We start from the raw sequence: 22,582 nt of genomic DNA on the forward strand, positions 1-22,582 counted from the left end.
GAGAAAATGAGAGAAAGGAGAAGAAGAAGCAAACTTCGTAAAGATCGTCGTGTTTTTCTTCGGGGGTGATCCCTATTAAGGTATGTGAGTTCATAGTGTTGGGTTGGTTCTTTCCCCCACACGCCAAGCTCGTTTAATTTCGAGAAAAGATTGATTATGTTTGATTGAAGTTGTTGGTTGGAATTGTTGAAGTTGTAGTTGTGTTGTGTTGTAGTCCTTATTGGTTTGGTGTATGTTTCCGGTGGTGTTTCTGAGTTGAATCTATTGTATGTTGAGAGGTTTATGATTTTAAGTGCTTGGGGCTGGAAACTTTGATGTGTAGAAGGTTTAGAGTTGGAGAAAACTAAGGAGAAAAGTCGCTTTTCGAGGAAAAAGGGTGGGGCGTCGCGCCTGTCAGCGCGCCCCAAGAGGGGCTCTGAATTTTCCCCCTTGGGGCGGCGCGCCCATCAGTGCGCCAGCAGACCTCCTCTGAAGTTTTTAGTCTGGCGCTCCGCGCCTCTCAGAGCGCCAAGTCTTCCCATTCCTTCCCCACTTTTTCATACATGTTCCTAGGTATTGTACCTATGTTTCATAGTTGTTTCCGACACTCCAAGGTACGTTTAAACGTCAAGAACTCGTCCATAACACGTGATCAAACACCTTGAATCCATGACTCCAACTCAAGAAGAGTTAGTTTCCAAGTCAAGTGAAGTTAAGAGTTGAGTTTAGAAGTTAAAGAAGTGAGTCAAGGTAAGTCTTTAAAGTCGTTCAAGAGTCTTTATTGAATGTTTTAACTTCATTTTAAGGCTCAAGTTTCAAGTCAAGTAAAGAGTAAGAGTCAAGAGTTTCAAGTTGAGTAAAGAGTTTAAAGTTGAGTACAGTTCTCAAATGTTATTAGGGAACTATGTAAACCCAAAGAAGTTTCTAAATGTTTTTACATTTGAGTAAGAAAGGAACTATGATTCCAAAAGAGCCTTTGGGCTAGTTTTCAAGAAAAAGGAACATCGATTCCAAGTGAGTCTTCGGGCAAAGTTTTGAGTAATTATCTCAAATAAAGAAAGATGTGTTTAAAACACTTATGAGCTAAGTATTTTTGGGAGTAGTCTTGAGCACCGAATTGGGAACACGAGTTCATATTAACTCAACTCTCCATAAGAACCATGCACCAACATGGGAGTTAACGGGTCATACTTTTTAGATGAATCCGTAAGATTAAGGTAGTGGATCCACTTAGTAAAGTTAGCTTCCTATATCACGGCAAGGTATAGGATGGTCCTTGGGCAACGTGAGGTAAAATGTTGTATCACCACTAGGGCTCATAGTGGTGATTGTCGGTTAAAGAATCTCCCACTAAAGTTATATTACTTTTATATAAGTAAAGTTGAGTTTGTTATCGTTTTATCCTTAACGAACTAAGTTGTTTACACTATTTTTTTTCAAGTTTTATATATTGCATGTGTCTTATTGCTTTATATATTGAGTTTAGTTATTCGTGAGTTGAACAGAGCGAAGGTAAGAGTTCCTTTGTACTCCTTCCAAGCTTAAGTTGAGGTTTAGCTTTCCAGCTCGCATACTTGTACATTCAATGTACTGATGCCAGTTGGCCTGCATCTTATGACGATGCAGACACAAGTACCCAGGGTCAGCATTCAGTACGCCGTTGATCCAGTTGAGCACTCCAGAGTCAGTGGTGAGCCTCTTTGTGTTCCGGAGGACTCAATTATGTTGTTCTTTTAGTTTTGTTTTATTAGGATGTTGCGGGGTCTGTCCCAACATCCATCTCAGTATTATAGAGGCTTCATAGACAGTCAGTCAGTTTGTTTTGAGTCTCTCATCTTTTGGGACTCGAGTTGCCTTTTTGGCCAGATTTTTATCAGTTAGGTTGTTTTATAACCTTACATTGCATTGAGTTATGTTGTCGAGTTAAGTTTCTGCTGAGTTAAGAAAGCCAGGCCAAGGGTTCGCTTGGGGGCCAGCAATGGTCTTCGAGTGCCGGCCACGTCCAAGGTGTAGGCTCGGGGTGTGACAATATGCCAAAAAGATTTAATATGTGAAGTAAATTTAGTTTACTACAAGCCCTAAATTAGAAGACAAAAAAAATTATAATTCCTAAAGAGAGAAAGGAGTTTGAATATTTGCTTTAGAATTGTAAAGTTTTTACCACAGTAATTTTACTATGATAGATCTAGTCATATAGTTAGCCCTTTTAATCGGGAATTGATTTCTATTTGAATTTTGAGACAATAATATTTTCTAGGTTTTAGAAAATTGGTGTTTTCACATATCTTTTTGCTTATTTTAAATTTAGAAAGTATTTTTATTATAAATTGTATTCTTACACTGCATTAAAAATATACCGTTCTTCCAACATCACTCTATAGCTTTCTTTCTTGTTTTTCATTCCTTCAGTATTTTTATTTTTTTTTCCCTAGTTTCTTCTCTTATAAAAGCTACACATATTTTATATTTGTATTTGAAAATTTATTAAAAATTCAGTAATTAAATTTTTCTAATACATAATAGAATATTTAAAATTATTAATTATTGTGATCTATTGTAATTTTCACGTAATTTTTAAATATATATTCTACAGTTAAGAGATGTGCGTTTGTAGCCTCTTATTAGATATCAAAATATTTTAAATTATTAATTATTGTGATTTATAGTATATTTTATGTAAATTTCAATTACATAATACAATATTTTAAGTTATTAATTATTTTGAGTTATACAACTTTTACTATAATTTTTAATTAAAACAAAAAGTAAGACAAATAAACTAAAACAAAGAGAACACTCAATCTTTCACAGTGGAGTACACCTTTTGCTTAGAAGCACACAACTCAAACAAACATATTGTCCAAATTTGCTTCCTAACCTCTTATATATATATATAAGAGAATACTTTTTTACAAAAGAGGTTTTTTATTAAAGGAAAAATTATCTGTCTAGACATACTTCACTATCATATATACATTGTTTACCTCTAGTTTAAAATTATTACATATAATATCATTTTTTAATAATTACACCATATATTTTAAAAGATTAAATCAGATACACAATCCTCTTAATTATGATATTGAATAATTATCTTATAATTAAATCTCTTTAATTAATAATTAATGAGACATTAACAATTCCAATTACTTTCTCTCTCTTTACACCATCCGCCGTTTCCCTCTCCAATATCTGTATGTATCTCTCGATTTTGTTGTCGCTTTTGCGAAGACGAAAAATTAAATTTACACCATGTCATTTGCTGGTAATTATTGGAATGATGAGATAATTATTTTAAATTTTAAATTATTTCAATAGCTTTAGAGTTCGTGTCTTTACTCCACATAGATACATGATGTATCTTTAATTTAATACACTATGTATCTATTATAGTTTAACAGGATATCCATATACTTTTTAATATCAGAAGTTATTGATATGTATCTCAACAATGAAACATGAGTATCTTAAATTGTCACATGTATCTGGAATAATATGTTATGTGTATCAAAAAATCAATATCATATTTAATTGATTTTGTCAGTTAGTTTCCTTGACGTTTTTTTAATTCCATAAAAAATCTCATGCCCACCTCGTTTCAAATTTCCATTATAGTTAAATTTTCTTTCATCGTGTATCTGATTTCTATTCTTTTGCAGGTACAATTGATTCCTAGTTGTTTTGAAATACCATCGACTAGATCGTTGTAGGTTGCATTATCTCTCAAAAGTATTCCATTAATTCTATTGTTTTCATATTTGATTTTAGAGATCCATGAATCCGAATGCATCAACAATATTGTGATATTCATCATCTGCAAAAAAAACTCAAAAATCTAAGATTCAAAGAAAGAAATTGATGAAGAAGATGAAGTTTACAATATTAGATTTACTAATGCTTATGATTTACATTTTTATCAAAAATAGAAACAGTTGATACGGATGGACCTAGAAAATACGTTTTGTTTGTTAACTTTTCATCTTTTACTTCTTTAATTAAGACAATAAGTTACAATATTTAATTCAAAAGTCTTAATTCATGTATCTCGGCCTTTAAATCACACATATACACGTATCTGATGGATCGTGATACACGTATCTCTCAGCTGAAAATGGTACAGAAAGTAATATAAAAAAATATCACGATGCCTAATAATTAGGATCTAAAATAGTAAAATTTATGTAGTTTACTCTTTTTCAAATTAACTGTGCCAGTTGGTGAAGTATTTTTTATTATGGCATATTGCCAAAATTGAGTGCTAAGCTTAGTAAATTGAGCTACTACTACTTAGTAAATTGGCAAATGGTTCGATTGGATCAAATTTGGATGGATTGAGCAAAATTGATTTGGATTACAATTCACCCAAATAGAATTTGGGTAAATATGGATTTGGTCAAATATGGTTTGGGTAAAATGGTTTTAACCCATTTAAAAAAATCTGTTTTTCAAAAAAATAAATTACCCCCTCCCCGAGCACCCCCCACCCCCCCCCCCCACCTTCCACCAACCTACCCTTAAAATATTTTTGTTTTCCAAAAACAAAAAAAAAATCTGATTTTTTAAAAAAAAAAAAAAAATTTACCCCCTCCCCCCGGGCACCCCCACTACCTTCCACCAACATACCCCTAAATTTTTTTTATTTTCCAAAAACAAAAAAAAATTGGTTTTCAAAAGAAAAAAAAAATTTACCCCCTCCCCCGGGCACCCCCACCTTCCACCAACCGCCCCCTTAATTTTTTTGTTTTCCAAAAACAAAAAAAAATAATCTATTTTTTCAAAAAAAAAATTACCCCCTCCCCCGGGCACCCTTCACCCCCCGCCCCCCACCACACCTTACACCAACCTACCCCTAATTTTTTTTTGTTTTCCAAAAATAAAAAAAAAATTGTTTTTTCATAACAAAAAAAACAAATTTACCCCTCCCCCCCCCACCTTCCACCAACCGACCCCTAAATTTGTTTTTGTTTTTCAAAAACAAAAAAAAAAATTACCCCCTCCCCCGAGCACCCCCAACCCCAGGGCTCCTCCCCTTTCCACCAACCTACTCTTAAATTTTTTTTGTTTTCCAAAAAAAAAAAAATTCTATTTTTTCAATTAAGTTTGAAAATTAATATTAATTTTTTTTATTTTTTAGCATTATTAAGAATTTTGAGTGGAGTGAAAACTAAGTGATCTATTATGGGTCAATATGGATATATCCATATTTAACCAATTTTGATCATATTAGTAGAGACTCTTAAAATAGCTTAAAACTCATATTTAACCAATTAAAATATAAGTGATCCAAGTCATTAAATATGGACAAAATAGACTAATTTCATTAATATGGACTGAAATTGACACCGTAACCATTTAAACATTAGTCTTTTGTATAAGAATAATGACTTAGTTAATTGGAATTATTTGCATCACAAACACATTTTTAAAATCAAATAAATTCAAGTGGAACAGATGAGAACTATTTAGATATCACTAACTTTAAAAAATTAAAATTCTAAATTTATAAACTTTAAGGGTGTGTTTGGTATGAAGGAAAATATTTTTCGGAAAAATGTTTTTCAATTTTCTCATGTTTGGTTGGGTTAAATGTTTTCCAAATCAACTCATTTTCCTCAAATTTAAGGAAAATAACTTCCCTTCAAAACTTAAGGAAAACATTTTCCAAAACTCTCTTCCAACTTCAAATTACAATTATTTTTTTGTTGAAAAAATCAATTTATTTTGTCTCTATCCTCAAACCAGACCCCCCCCCCCCCCAACCACCCCCAAAAAAATAATAATTTTAAAGCTTGTTTTTAAATTCAATTTTTTTACCCCACTCTCACCCCTACCCCCACCCCCTACGACCAACCCCTCCCAAAAATATTAAAAGTTATTTTTAAAAGATATTTCTAATTTCAATTTTTATTTTTTTACCCCCCACCCCCACCCCCTTCAAAAAGAAAAAAAAGTTTGTTTTTAAAAAATATTTTCAACTTCAAATTTTTATTTTTTCATCCCGATCCTTGACCACCCACCCCCCCTCCCCGGCCACCCTTCCCCCAAAAAAAATTTTGAGTTTGTTTTTAAAAATTATTTTCAACTTCAAAATTTTATTTTTCCACCCCTACTCTAGATCCCCCCCCACCCACCCACTCCCCTACCAGCCCCCAACCCCCAAAAAAAAATTTAAGTTTATTTTTAAAAAATATTTTCAACTTCAAAATTTCATTTTTTCACCTCTACCCTAGACTCCCCCCTACTCAGCCCCACTCACCCAGCCCCCCCAAAAAAATTTAAGTTTGTTTTTAAAAAATATTTTCAACTTCAAAATTTCATTTTTTCACCCCTACCCTCGACCCCCACCCACTCCCTACCATCCCCTCCCACCCCCTAAAAAAAAATTTAAGTTTGTTTTTAAAAATATTTTCAACTTCAAAATTTCATTTTTTCACCCCTACCCTCGACCCCCACCCACCCATGCACCCCTCTACCAGGCCCCCACCCCCAAAAAAAAATTTAAGTTTGTTTTTAAAAAATATTTTCAACTTCAAAATTTCATTTTTTCACCCCTACCCTCGACCCCCCACCCACTCCCTACCATCCCCCCCCCACACCCCCTAAAAAAAAATTTAAGTTTGTTTTTAAAAAATATTTTCAACTTCAAAATTTCATTTTTTCACCCCTACCCTCGACCCTTCCACCCACCCACCCCTCTACCAGCCCCCCCCCTCCAAAAAAAATTTAAGTTTGTTTTTAAAAATATTTTCTATTCTAGTAAAAATAAAAAATATTTTTCATTCATAAATCAAACACTAAAAATCTTTTCCGAAAAATATTTTCTAGTCACCAACCAAACATGAGAAAATAAGTTAAAAATCAACTTGTTTTCCAGGAAAACATTTTCCTTCATACCAAACACACCCTAAATTTTGACTTTGCATCTGATACATGAAAGTTATAAATTGACTCCATTTTGCAGCACAACAAATCAAACACTTCATTACATTCATTTTAATTTATTTATCTGATTTTATTAACATAAAATTTAAAAAATAAAGAAAAATTAAAGATATATATGTAGAATATTCAATGCAATTTGATCTTGTGATTTTAAAATTTTCATGTAGGAAGTTAGAAATAAGAATAAGTTGTCAGAAAAGGAACGATTCTTCTATGAAATGAATTAAAAATAAAAATAAGATAAATAAATTAAAACGGATCAAGAATACTAGGTAATTAAGAACTTGCATTATTGTGTTTTTATAAATAAAAAATATAAATGACAAAGAAGCAACATGTGTTACTAGGTCATAACATTTGCAATGGTATAATTGGTAGAAAAATGATAGGTAATTGCTTATATTTTTTGTTTACAATGACGTAATTCTAGAGTTTATCTTTCTAGTTTAGTCTTAATTAAGCAAAAATACTTGGTCCCTTGATGACATGTTAAATTCATAAATTAGTTGCATATCATTTTATAGCCAAACTGTACTGCTTTTAAAAATATTGGTGAACCTAACCCTTTGCGTTTATGAATTAAGTGTTTGATCGAACTTTAGTTAAAATTTTATATTTGTTCAAGAAATTTATTGAATATACAAAATTATTAACTAAGAATCTAATAATTAAAATATATTAAAATTCTAAATTCATAAACTTCAAATGTTGACTTCGCCGTCGCTGAATATCTTTATAATACCAAGATAACGATTAATAACAAGCACAAACCAACAAAGATTGTGGTGGAAAGGTAAGTACTATTTCATCCTTAATAAGAGATCTCAAATTCGAACTAGTCGCCTTTGGTACAGAGTACTGTACATAGTTGGTTCATGAATTCTCTGTCAAGAGTCTTATCCCAATTTCCAAATGACACAAAAAGTTGAGATTGAATTGTTTAAGAACCTCATAAAGCTATTTTTACCAGATATTTTAAAATTCTCCTAAGAACATATGTGAACTCTCCAAGCATAAAGCTATTTTTACCAGATATTTTTAAATTCAAGATTCCATTCCAAGCTATTTTTACCAGATATTTTTAAATTCAAGATTCCATTTTTACTAGAGTTAAATGGTTCAATGAAGGAGATGCTAACACAACCTATTTGCATGCTACCATTAAATATAAAAGAAGGAAGCTGAATATCAGAAGGCTAAGATGATAATGATAACTGGCTGGAAGACACTGATGCTTTCGCGAATGGAGCAGTGAATTTCTATCGGAACCTGTTTGCTCAAGATTCTACCAATACTTATTACAGTGTCCTAGATTGTGTTGATAGTTGCATCACGGAGGAAGATAACATTATGATTAATGCCATCCCAGAGCTCAAGGAAGTGACGGATATTGTTTTCTCTATTGACCCCAACAGCTCGCCTGGGCCTGATGGATTAAGTGGAATGTTATACCATAAGTGTTGGAGTATTATTTCATTCGATGTTCATAATGCTGTAAATTCTTTTTTTAAAGGAGTCACCCTCACCAAGTTTTATACCCACACCTGCATTGTTATGATTCCCAAGATTGATCACCCCTAAAGCTTTTCAGATCTTAGACCCATTAGCATTTGTAATGTGTTTTCTAAAATTATTTCCAAAATACTTAACAACAAACTTTCTAGTATCTTTCCTAGGATCATCAGCAAGAACCAAAGTGGTTTCATAAAAGGAAGATCTATCTAGGAAAACATTTTGTTGACTTAAGAAATCATTAGTGATATCAACAGACCTAACAAGGGGTGGTAATATGGTGATGAAACTCGACATGACAAAAACTTACGATAGAGTGTCTTGGGAATACTTGAAGAGGATCCTCTAGAAACTAGGCTTTGGAGAACAGTGGACAAACCTTGCCCTTCAAGTTTAGAAATGTATGAAATAGTTCTACTACAAATGTGAACCCCTTCAAATTAATTAAGAAATATATATTTGTCAATCTAATTAAAAGATCTAGTTGTCCCAAACAAGAATAAGAGACAAAATTATACAAATAATTAAAGCTTAATTAAGTTGTCCCCCATGTCTTTATAGAATTTGAAGGGTCATTAGGTAGGTAGGGAAGTTGAGATTAGTGTCACGGATTTAGAGTCTCACTAAAGCTCTGTGCGGCATTTGACAAATTTCTCACTAATCTTTCAAGATTTTGTAAGCTCAAGTAATCCCTTTGAACTAAGATCGCTAAGAGAATGCAATTAAGACTTAGAAAGACTTGGAAAGTTTTTGAAGAAGGTTTTGTATGGCTTGGAGAATGTTTTACAACTTGTTGGGTGATTTACAAATGAGAGGCCCTTTATTTACACTAATTTTCTAGGGACCTAAGTGTAAATAATAATTATTTTATAAGTCTCTACAATATTTACACTTTAGTCCTAATCTAGAATTTTCTACAAGTTCTAGAGAATTACAAAGCCTTCCTTGAAAATATCTAGTCCCTCATCTAGAATTTTCTACTAGTCTAGAGAATTCTAAGCCTTTCTAAGACATTTTCTCAGGCATTCTAGAGTCTTTTAAGGAAAGATATAGGAAATTCTAGAGTTTTTCACTAACTTCTTCATAACTCTAAATTCTTCCTCCTTATTTTATGCCAAATTTGTAAGGCAAAGTGGCGGGTAATGACATTAGGGTGGACAAAAGGGCACCCAAAGTACACAAAAGGTCAAATGTGCTCGTATTAAAAGTGCCAAGTTCTGGAAAAAAAACTGCTTTAATATATACTCCTTTCGTTTAAAAAAAATGACCTCCTTTCCTTTTAGTCTGTTTCAAAAAGAATGACCTCTTTTCTTTTTTGGTAGCATTTTAATTTCAACTTTCCACGTGACATGTTTAAAGCCACAAGATTGAAGGGCAATTTAGTACATTTGACATAACTTTAATTAAGGACCATAAGATTCAAAAATCTTCTTTATTTTCTAAAACTTTGTGTCAAATCAAACCAGGTCATTCTTTATGAAACGGAGGGAGTAGTAGTTATTACCCAAAAATGGAAAATCTAAAATAAGATAACACCAGTGGATAGAATGTGCTAATTAATTACTTATCAACTTTTTAATACCATGTCTTTTCATGCTCTTGAGAGGACTAAACACATTTTGCTTCCGTCACAACTCACAACAACCATTTCAAAATGCCCAAATATTGACGATCCTTTTCACGATCCCATGAATCACGTGAACTACACGCGCATGTTATTTATACATTAGTTAATTATGTATTACATAAAATAATACATAAATTAATTCATACCTTATTACTTTACTATACTATACTATAGAAGAGTCTAGGATGCAGCTGTTCATCAACATGCTTGCTTCCTAGACAAGGGTAAGTTGGTAATTTACTGGATAATTCTGTTTTTACGTTACTTTGAATGGTAGTACAATTTGCTTTGAGAGTTGTCTGCTTCATGATTTTTCCTTTGATTCCCACGGTGTCTTTTTGTTGGTAATACACTACTTTTTCAAAGTTGCATTTGCCCCTTGTTTTTGCATCATTTTACATTAAATCCATTGGTATACATTAGTAAATAAACTAAAGTTTGTGCCTTTTTTAAATGTCTAAAGAGGCATAAAAGTGTTGTTATTAGGACTTACCCGGACCCCACTCATCCCATCATAATGTAATTTTTGTTATCTTTGAAGAAAATTATTATTTCATATAAAAGAAAATTAACTAATAAAATTTAAGATATTTCGTATTTGATTAAAGGGAAGTGCTAAATGGACAGAAAATTAGACCAGAATTGGCCAGAAAATTAAAAAAACTATAATGTTTTTTTATTTTAAAATAAACTGATTTTTTTCCATTTTTTAGTTAAAATGTATTAAAGTTAAAAAGGTAAAAATATTTTAAAAGGTAAAATAACATAGATAAAATATCATTCTGGCCAAATTTTCTGGCCAAAAAGATTTTTCCTTGATTAAAATAATGTAAAAAGTATTATAAATTACATTAATTAATAACTTACAATATTCAAAAGACATAAAAATTTGGCTATATCAATGTCCTATAAATTGAGACATGAGAAGTAATATATATTATTTAGAAATTACGTAAGAGGTACTACAAATTACAATAATTAGTAACTTAAAATATTTAAATATGTGCCGCGTAAATTGAGAAATGAAATAATATATATTTTTTCAACAAAATTACATAAAAAATATTATAAATTACAGTAATTAATTACTTAAAATTTGAATAATTTCTCAAGTTCTATTTGTATCACATAAATTAAAATAAAAAATAATATTCCCTCTGTTTCAATTTATGTGACACATTTCATTTTCGAGAGTTTAAGTTTGACTGAGAATTTGCTTATGGAACCTTTAATTTTTTTTAAATAAATTTATATATTTTTAAACTACGTAAAAAGTACTATAAGTCATAATAATTGACAATACAAACTATTTAAAAGATTTATGAAAAATTTACGATCAAAGATAGACTTGTTTAAATTTCAAAATCTGAAATATATCATATAAATTGAGACAAGGAGTATATATTAGGCCCGTGCTGGCACGGGGTCCCGTATCTAGTATATATTTTTAACTAGGCAAAAATGTAAACTAAAATGCTATATCAAATATGCTTAACAACAACTAAAATGCTATATCAAATATGCTTAACATTAGTTTTCATGATCATTAAGGGCATGTTTGGAAGGACACCCTGGTAATTGAATTTGGTGTAATTGGTGTAATTACACTGTCTTGTCCTGTTTGGAAGGACAGGTAATTACTTGGTCAGCAGGTAATTGGTGTAATTGGCAGGGGGTAATTACACTCTATAATTCACAGGCAGAGGCTGTGAATTGCTGATAATTACATGGTGTAATTACCACCTGATTACTTTTTAATTTCTTTTTTTTTATTTCTATTTTAATTTTTTTTACTTCTATTATTTTAAGTTCTTTTTTTAATTTTATTATTCTAAAAAATTGTAAAAGTTTATTTTATATTTTATATTTTATATTATTATATTTCATTTTCTTCTTATTCTCAACCTTACTTTACGTGATTCTATGTAATTTTTTCGTATTATCTATTTCTTTATGCAATGCTTATTTTCTCATTAGCATAATTTTATTATATTCTAATTTTTAAATTAAAATAGAATTTATTGTTAAGTAAGTTATAGACTTACGTTTTCTTTATTAAGAAAAACTAAAACTAAATCATATTTATTGCTATGTTGAAATTTGTTATAAGAGTATTATATTAAAATTTTTGTTTTGAATTTATAACTTATGTTATATTTTCAGTTTCATTTGTTTTAGTAATATTGAATCTACATTGCATGTCATTTTTTAATTAGAGTTGATAAATTATATTTTTGTCAAACATTTAATAATTTATGACATTTTATTTATATATTATTCTTTTTATCAAACATGCATTTCACGATGTTCGTAGAAACTTCATACTTTTAGTTGTTACGATCAATTCAATTGAAATATATTAATTTGAAAAAATATAAATCAATTATTTTTTCATAATATTAGTTACAGAAAATATGTTTATTTAATATATTTTCAAAAAAGAATATATATCTTAAATATTTAATTTAATGTCATTTATAAAGTTTCTTATTTGTCTAGTATAAATTTTAAATAATTAATTTTTATTTTAAAAATCTATTATAATTTTATGATTGCAATTGTGCATCCAAACAGAACATGTGTAATTACATTGTGGCATCCAAATAGGACATGTGTAATTACAGTGTAATTACGTTGTGGCAACCAAACAGGTCAATGTAATTACTAGACAGTGTAATTACTAGGCTGGTAATTACTATCCTAATAATTACACCAATTCCAATTATCAGGTTACTTTCCAAACAGACCCTAAAGGTATTTAAAGATAATCATTTCTTTGACTAAGAGGTACATAAGAGTCAAAATACTTAAGTTTGATGTAAAATTGATATTAATTCTTTAATTATTAAATTTGCATATGTTTGGAAAAATGACAATTAAAGAGAGATCTATTTTCACTCTTCAATAAATGATATTGTCATATAAACAAGGCAAAAAACATAAATTCCTCATACAAAAATTGAAATATTTATAATATTTACCTCATGCATTGGTGAAAATTGGTCGCATTATTATAAATAGGAAGATTAGCAACACCTTGTTTGGACGGTTGTTATCCGTTAGTTGTTACCTGTTGGTTTAAGTACAATGTTTGTTTTGATTGTTAATTAAATTTTATTGTATCGTAATGTTTAAATTCATCGTTAGATAATAATGAAAAGACTCATTTTGTGTAACGACATGTTTGGTGTGATGCCGTTACCTTAGTATTTAATAATAACATTTATATTTATTTTACCCTATATTTTCATAATAGCTCTACCTAGTATTCTAATTTTCTTATAGGTTTATCATTTAGATTATAGATGTGTGACATTATGTAATGAAGAAAAACGATACAATCAACCAAAACGTTGTATTCATTAAACCAATATCGTACAATGTAATACAACACAACACAATATAATATAATATATTATAAAACAATACGTAACAACCGTCCAAAATGTAATACTAATGGCCTGACGGCAGCTTTAATTTAAAAAATAATAATAAAAATAGGAGACTTTGGGAATAGATCTGTTAGGGTATTTTAATTATTCATTTTTCTAATATCTATTATCATATAAAAAAAATTACCATATCTTTGACTGGAAAGTGAGAAACCCCTAGTCAAAATTATATTTTATTAGTCTCAATTTATTTGACTCATTTTTGTACTGAGAATAATGACATATTTTTATATTTAGTAACAATTTAAAATTTTTAGAATTTTCATTTTATATTTAATGAAATTATTTATACTCACAAATATCTATAATTTATTTTAAATTACAAATTTCAAAAGTATTTTTAATTTTTTTTTATGCTAAGTCAAACTATATCACAATCTGTAAGACATTAAACATAAAAAGGCATGAAGCCAGAGCGTATTCTGGTATCTTAATACATATCAATTAATTTACCGCCGCCGTCGTCTATTTCCCGGTGGCTATGACCACCAATTCACCTGGGCATCCCCTTCTGGGGATTGGACAAGCAGCCACAGAGAGTGATCCAGAGCAAAGAAGGCATATGCTGCTGTCTTGTGTCCCCCGACATGAATAGCCAAACCAATTTCGATGAAACCTGTCGCATATTTACATGGGGAACCTAGAATCGTGTGGGAGGAGGAGGAAGTGGAGCATATGATCATTAAGGAGAATTTGGAATTTGCAGTAATAGGCAAATTTTCGTATGGATGGCCAGAGATTCAGGAAATACGTAAATTGATTCCGAAACATTGCGAACTGAGGGGAGAATGCAAAATAGGGCTACAAAGAATAGACATATGCTCATTAGGGCTTCATGTTTGAGGACTATGTCAATCTACTATTCAAACCTGCTTTTTATTTATTACATCGGCGATGGTCTTATCCAATGAGAACTTTGAAATGGGATCCGATGTTTGATCCGGAAAAAGAGACTTCAAGGGCGATTGCTTGGATATCCTTTCCAGCATTACCACCAATTTTTTTCGTTAAAGAGGTTGTTTTCTCACTGGCAGCTGCTGTGGGGAAACCTTTACAGGTGGATCTAGCTACAAGAATCAAACTAGACCTAGTTGCGCAAGGGTTAAAGTGGAGGTGGACCTTTTGAGTGAATTTCCAAAGAGAATTAATGTGGGAGGGAGGAAACATTCTGGGAAAATCGTGGAGAAATGGATCCGTATTAAATATGATTATGTGCCAAAATATTGTAAGAACTGCAGTATTCAGGGACATAATGAGCAAGAATGTTATGTGATACATCCAGAGTTATATCCAACAAGGGAGGGGAGTGGAGCTGATGATGTTATCAGAGAGAAGGGCGACAGAGAAGATAAGAGAAGGGATGATCACCATGTGGAAAGAAGGGAACCAGGACAAAGCAAGGGAGAAGATGCATTCAAGGAACAGAAAAGAAAAAAATGGGGGATGGGAAAGGAAAGCTGGGCAGCTGCAGGTTTGGAATCCAAAACACCGTCAACAGGGGAAAAAGGAAGAGATCATGGGGAACAAATTTGATGCATTGGGCAATCTGAATGATGAAGAGGCTGAGAAGACTACACAAGGGGATGGAGCTAGGGACAATAATATGGGGAACGAGATTGGGTCAACAAAAAAATGGGTAGAGGAAGTTTTCAATGGGAAAAAGAGGATAGGCGAGAGTTGTAGCAATAAAAAAGTGGCGGATAAAGAAAGGTTGATTACAGAAGACAAAAGAAATGATATAGCAATGTTAAATACTTCTCAGACAATTGATAAGGATGATAATGAAGAGAGGGAGAAAAAGGATGAGGGTAAAAAGGTGGGGAATATAGGGGGAGGATCGGAAGAGATGGAGCGTCAGGGCAGTTCAAATTTTGTTGAAGACGGAGTCAATGAGTTGCAGGACCTTACTGAGGACAAAAAACAGCGTCGAAGAGATACAAAGGAGGATGGAGAGGTGAATGAGAATATTGATACAATAGCAAGAGATGGAGATCTCTCACCAAGACAAATAAATAATTTGAAGAGTGGAGTTAAAAAAACATATCTCCCTCTTCAAGTTAAAACAAGGAGCAATAAGGATACTTCTGGGGAAGTTTCTCAATGATTGGAAAAGTTCTATTTTGAAAAGATTCATTACAAATGGAGAATGGGATATTCAAAAGCTAGGACAAATAGTGTCGGAAGAGATGATGTTGTACATCACAGAATGCATTACCCCCCGTCTGACGGAGAAGGGGGATAAAGCTTGGTGGATGGGAAGTACAAGTGGGGAATTCACAACCAAATCAGCTTTTGATATGCTGCGATGTAGAAGGGAGAAAGAGGAATGGAGGGCGAATATGTGGGGCAAATAGATTCCTTTTAAGCTTAGTTTTTTACTATGGAGAATTTGGAAGGGAAGGATTGCCACAGAGGAAAATCTTAAAAGGATGGGGGTTACTATAGCATCAAGATGCTATTGTTGTGAAGAGTTTGAGGAGGAAACTATACAACATTTATTTCATACAGCTCCCACAACCCAAAAGCTATGGAAGCAGTTTGCTTCATGTGCAGGTATTCAACAACATGGGTGTTTGAAACAGATGATAACAGGATGGTGGGAAGCTAACACTCCTATCAAACTGAAATTCATTTTTCAAGCAATACCAAGCATTATACTATGGGAATTGTGGAAACGGAGAAATGCAAGAAGACATGGATTGGATATAAATTTTTATAAGTTGAAGAGTCAGTGTGTCAACACTATCATACAACTGATAAACATGAAATATCCATGGATTAAAGTTCGTAAAAATTGGGGAGAGATAGTCAAAATACTTAAAGAGTACAAACCCAGATTGCATTACTGTGCGGTGACCTGGAGGAAACCTCATAATGGTACAATAAAATGCAACACGGATGGAGCTAGTAGAGGGAATCCTGGGGAAAGTGCCTATGCATTTTGCTTAAGGAACGACAAAGGAGATATTGTATATGCGGAGGCGGGGCAATCGGGAAATAGAACGAACATGGAGGCAGAAATATTAGCAGTCTTTAAAGCACTAAGACATTGCAAGAGATATAATTTCAGTAATTACATTCTAGAGACAGATTCTCTAAGCATTACAAATATAATTCGAGATAATTGGAAGGTACCATGGCAGCAGGCAGAGGAAATAGTGGAAATAATAGAGTTAATTAGCTCTACACAGGCAAAGATTCAACATGTGTTTCAGGAAGCTAATAAACTAGAAGATAAATTGGCAAATGAAGCATTTGAGCAAACGTATGCAATACAAATACATGCTTTCCAACAGTTATCAGTGGAATGTAGAGGAATTGTGAACATGGATAAAGCATAAATTCCATCACTACGAATTAAAACAAGGAAGATAACAGTACAAGCCACACATCAGGGGAGGGATCAGAGAGATTAACAAGGAACACAGTTATGCTATGTACATCAAAATTTTCCACTATACAGGCATACATAACTGTGAAGAAAACAATAGTCCTAGCTATGTCAGCTTACAGAAAGTTCCACCAGCAAAAACGAAGTCGGTCAAATCAGATACGGAGAGGTTGTCTTGGAATCTCTATGTCCGTCTCAAATCAGTGTGGAGTAAGGCAAAAATGGAAAAGTATGGAGACGTGCTTACATTTTCCAAGCAATAGCTCAGGACTTGGCATCAGATCCACTGCACCACCGAAGTTTACCACTACAAAGGAAGCCGAGGTCAGGAAGGAAGAGTGATTGGCATTACAACACATAAATGGAGAGGAGGGAAGACTTACTGCTGCGAGCTTCGAATTATCAGAGTGAAAGAGGTTAGGAGATACACATAAATAATTCACAACTTGAGGACACAGAGATTTTGTTCCTCAAAGCTACTGTGATGAACATTTTCAAGTAAGAGGCGGAGGAGACAAAAAGGATGCAAATGGAAATCTTACTCTCTTTTATAGTATGCCATTTCCATTTGGATTGGCCCACATTTTTTCATGTTTTTTGTTTCATTCCTTTGGGCCTATTTTACGGGTCTATATTTGTAAATTTTGTGTTTATTGAAATAAAGGAGCTAACAGCTCCACCAATATTAATTTTTTTTAAAAAAACTATATCACATACATTAAAATGAGCAATAAAATATTTTGGAACTCATAATTCAAATTCTTTTCATATACCTCAATTAGTACTCCCTTCGTTCCTTTTTATATGTCACATTTTTAGAGTACACTTGCATTAAGAAATTAAGTAACTTTACCCTTTTACCCTTATTTAATGTTTTCTTAAGTCAACTTTTCAAAATATGATGAATATACTAGATTTCAAAAATTAAAATGCATTTGGATGACTATTTAACTTTTTGAGTTTATTTTTAAAATCATATTTGAAAGAATATTGAATGGAAAGAGTAATTAATCAATGTATGAAGTACTCCAATGAATATTAGTTACATATTAGTTTTCCTAGGTTGGTCAAAGTATATATTTTCAAGACTAAGTAATAAGTTACTTATTACTTATTATGCATTGATTTTATGAAATGACAAGTATTACTCCCTCCGTCCCTATTTAGTTGTCCACTTTAGAAATGACACACATATTAAGGCAACAATAATTAGCATAGTGAAGTTACAATTTTGCCCTTATTAATTATGATTCCAAAATAAATTTATTCAAGATAACTAATCAATATTGGGGAAAGTTTAAATTTTCAAGAAGTTTAAATGAGGGTATAATAGGAAATTTTTTTTTGTCCTTTCTTGATTTGTCAAAATGGACAAGTAAATAGGGACATCTAAAAGAGAAAATATGGACAAGTAAATAGGGACGGAGGGAGTATGATCCAACTATTTATAGAAAGGATGACATATAAAAAGGAACGGAGGGAATAGTAAATTACAATTGAATCTTTTTTATAATAGGATTCAGAGTACTTATGAAGTAAGTAATAAAAGTGACAGTTAATCAGTACTTATCTTCAAATTAATTAAAATTATGCCCGGCTGCTAAGAGCAAAACCGTACCGTGGTATTGAAAGTGAATATTTTGAACATGTATACTTTAACGGCTTTTGTGACCTTTTATTTTGGACGTGCATAAGTAGACATTTAAATTTGTATAAAATGGAATAAATAGACACATGTGTGCTACATGATTTCTTATGTGACAGTTCACATCCTATCTGGTGTTCTACTTGTAATATGCCATGTAGGACACACATATGCCTACTTATTCAGTTTTATACAAGTTTAAGTATCTGCTTATGCACACTCAAAGTTACAGAGCATATCAGTAATTACTATTGCTACTTTGCTCTTGTCCTGCATTTCCTTTATAAACTATCTACAAATCTGAATAATTAAGACTGAATTTTTCTCTTCTAACTCAATGACTTTGTTATGGGAAACTCTAGTGGTTTCTCTATTTGTATATGCCTTGTATCAGCTGCTAAACATTCACAAGAGGAAAGTTTCCTCCAAGTTCAACAGGCTTTCCCATTTTAGGACATCTTCATTTGTTAGCTGGTAAAAATCCACACGAAGATTTACAAAAACTAGTTAAGAAACATGGTCTTATTATGTATGTGAGACTAGGGCTAGTACCTACAATCATTGCCTCGTCTGCTGATGCAGCGGAGAAGGTCCTCAAGACGTATGATCACATCTTTGCTAGTAGGCCTCATCATGAGGCATCTCAATATTTGGCTTATGGCCAGAAGAATATGGCATTTGCAAAGTATGGTGTGTATTGGCGCAAAATGCGCAAGTTGTGCACTCTGCACCTTTTGAGCAATCGCAAGATCAATTCATTTCAATCCATGAGAAAGCAAGAAGTTCAATCTGGAGAAGCAGAATTTCAGTTTGACCGTAGTCACGTAAAAGCTACCCTCTTTGTATGTTTACTAGTATAAGCTTAATATACCACAAGCCTTGAGAATGAAATGGTTTGTACTACTAATTAATTCCTCTGTTTCCTTTTTCCTATACCAGACATGCTTGTAGCTGCAATGGACACTACAACATCATCAACGGAATGGATACTCACTGAACTTCTTAGACATCCCCAAGTGATGAAGAAACTCCAAAAGGAGTTGCAAGAAGTGGTAGGCTTTGAAATAATGGTTGAAGAATCCAACCTGGAAAATTTGAAGTACTTAGACATGGTTGTAAAAGAGGGCCTGAGGCTGCATCCTGTAGTGCCACTATTTTATCATGAGTCCATGGAAGATTGTGTAGTCGACGTACGGTTGCCACTACAGATTTTCGTGGACGCGACTTTCAACTTGTACCATTTGGCTCTGGGAGAAGAAGTTGTCCTGGAATGCAGTTGGCAGCTACCGTTGTCCGCCTTATGGTGGAACAATTGGTGCATTGCTTTCAGTGGGAGCTTCCAAATGGTATGCAGCCTTGTGATTAAGACATTGATGAGAAGTTTGGGCTAGTAACATGTAGAGAAATGCCTTTGCTGGCTATTCCTACTTATAGATTAAAGAAATGATGCAAATAGCATGATTTTGTGATTGTTGTGTCATGTGTGCTTCCCATGCTATTCTACTGACTTACTTGTGTGTATGGTCATTTATCCCATTCTATTTCGTCCTCTTTTGATATACTTCTCGTGTGTCTCCTAACTCATGATATTTTGAGGTTTGCTTTGTTATCTTCTGCAGCATGACACCTTGTCCTTGATCTTGTTCCAGCCTGACATGTCCATAGACTCCATTGGCAACGGAAAACTTATGGGCGGAGGAATGTTGCATTGACAATTAACAGTAAATCCTCTACATATAGGCCACAAAAACTGAATTGTCGCTTCTATGTGAAATGAACACAAATGCAGAGTAAATGCGCCAATCTAAACAGCCAAAAATGATACATCCTTCCATATATCCCAAAGACTACAAGAAAAAAAGAATTAGTGACCGAACAAAATTTTGTAGTTAAACAGTCAAAATTTCATGCTACTTTCATTTAGCTACAGATTAACAATGAATTACATGAAAATCCAATTAGCTAGGAGCTATTTTGCAATGGATTAATTAGGAATTACTAATAAATTTTGTAGCTAATAACAAAGGTAATAGAAGGCTATTTTCAGTTTCAGTGATCACCATTTTTGTAAAGAACTATTCCGACCCCTCATTTTACTTTTATTTGTCCACTACTTCAGTACTTTGGACTATGCATGTCGTCTCTTGAAAAATAATAATTAATTTGAGTATTTTAGCACAATATTATAATAACTAGTGTTTAGTATAAAGTCTTATGAAATGATTTGGAGAATAATCATTAATAGCTACAGGTAAAACATGAAAAAAAAAAATAGTATAATAGACAAGTAAAAGTTAATGGGGAGAGTTGAAGTTGAACTTTAGCACCCCTCTTGCTTGTTATTGTTAGGGATAGATGAACAAAGCTAACTGACTTCTCGCTATGTTGTGCCTAGTAGTACTCGAAGCATTGACATTGAAAGAAGTCCCTTAAGCATTTAAAAAAGGAACAAATACAAGGGTTATACCTATTGGAGAACTTACTAGTCTCATCGATTACTCAAAATTCCACTCATACACAGGAATGGAAAGAGATTGATACTTATACTGATATCGAGCTGGAAGAGCACTAGATAGAGACTATAGAGTCCCATCCCCGCTTCAACCAAGAGATAGGGAGACAACATCGTAGCATGAAATGAGCCAATGCCAAGTGCTCTCTTTGTTAAAGGATTAAAGTTTTGAATTCCTTTAATTTGTTGATCTTTATGTCTTTGGTTTTTGGTTGTTGGTTAGAGTTGCGTAGGTATTAGTAACATAGTGATTAATAATATATGGCTTAATTATGTAGGGTTTAGTTATTTTATTTTTTACTCTGTATGAAATATATATCATATATCATCATCATCATAATCATCATTATATTAAAAATGGAAAGCAAAAATAAAAATTTAAATTACTAAAATGTCCTTGTAAAGTCATAATATTTATGGATAAAAACGTAGATAATTAAAATAAATACTATCATATTTTATTAAACACTATTATTATATATTTATGAAAAAATATAAAAATTACGTGAAAATTTTACCTTTTAACCAAATAAATAACATATATTAATAATTAATAAATATAAAATTAGTTTCACTGAAATGCCAATAATTATAGTAGGTTACACCTTTTCAGATTTCCATAATTAAAATAGTATTATTTAGAATATCACTTGTCCCTAATCCAACTATTATTGATTTGGTCCTATAAGCTTCTATCATTACAAGAAAAATATTTATGGCATAGTCTTTACTCATAATTTATTACTATTTCACTAAATAAAAGTAGATATCAAAGTGTCAAAACATTCTTATTTTGTTTCGAACAGTGTTCAATTTCAACTTCAAGATCCGGGTAAATTTACTTTTTTTTTCCATTTTAAAGAAGCTCTTTTCTGATGCCTAATACGCTCTGTAGACTTTTCAATTGATTTATTTTTACTTTATTGTTAATCAATTGTTCTAATACTGTAAATTATCACGTGTGGTCCAAAGATGTTTTCATGTGAATGTCTCTTACTGTCGTGATTTTATTATAGTTATTCTCTTCTTTTTCATTTACGACATATGTTTTTTTTTTTCTTTGTAAGTAATTAAATATAAAATTGATCAACAAAAACTAAAAAAAGTTTACAAGATGAAACTAAAGAAAGAATACAACATGTACTTTGGTCAAGATGAAACTAAAGAAAGAATTGAACATGTATTTTGGTTGGTGGAGCCATGATTAAATAAGGGACAAATTCAAAAATATAATATATTAAGAAAATACAATAATTTATATATTATGCAAATATTATTATTTTGGAATCTAATAAATTATGCTTTCTTTCATTAACTGTGCAAATGTATATTTTAATATACATAAATGTGACCAAATTTTTTGAACTTTTTCAGTTGGAGTAAACCCTTTGCAGATCAAAGGTGTTGAGATTTTTTGTCAATCAAAGATGTCATTGCTAGAGGTTTATCTTGACTCAAATGTGATATGTGTTGAACTTTTATTTTTTAAGCAAAAATCTAAAATAGTAGCATAAATTAATTT

At 32.0% G+C, this 22,582-nt stretch overlaps 3 protein-coding genes across 3 annotated transcripts in view; all 3 read left to right on the plus strand.

The window, feature by feature from the left end:
* Positions 1 to 22,582, plus strand: part of LOC125838361 (protein TONNEAU 1a-like) — a 1,213,107-nt gene that overhangs the window by 706,741 nt on the left and 483,784 nt on the right. The window lies entirely within an intron of this gene.
* Positions 1 to 22,582, plus strand: part of LOC125838365 (uncharacterized) — a 532,039-nt gene that overhangs the window by 346,065 nt on the left and 163,392 nt on the right. The gene's annotated exons all lie outside the window — the stretch shown is intronic.
* Positions 19,076 to 20,260, plus strand: LOC125838429 (cytochrome P450 71AU50-like). Its single transcript, XM_049517489.1, has 3 exons — positions 19,076 to 19,364; positions 19,488 to 19,894; positions 20,168 to 20,260. Exons 1-3 carry the CDS (start codon positions 19,076 to 19,078, stop codon positions 20,258 to 20,260), a joined length of 789 nt encoding a protein of 262 aa, XP_049373446.1.

Source organism: Solanum verrucosum, unplaced genomic scaffold (genome assembly GCF_900185275.1).
Source record: "Solanum verrucosum unplaced genomic scaffold, falcon-dt-bn FXZP01000150.1, whole genome shotgun sequence".
NCBI lineage: Eukaryota > Viridiplantae > Streptophyta > Magnoliopsida > Solanales > Solanaceae > Solanum > Solanum verrucosum.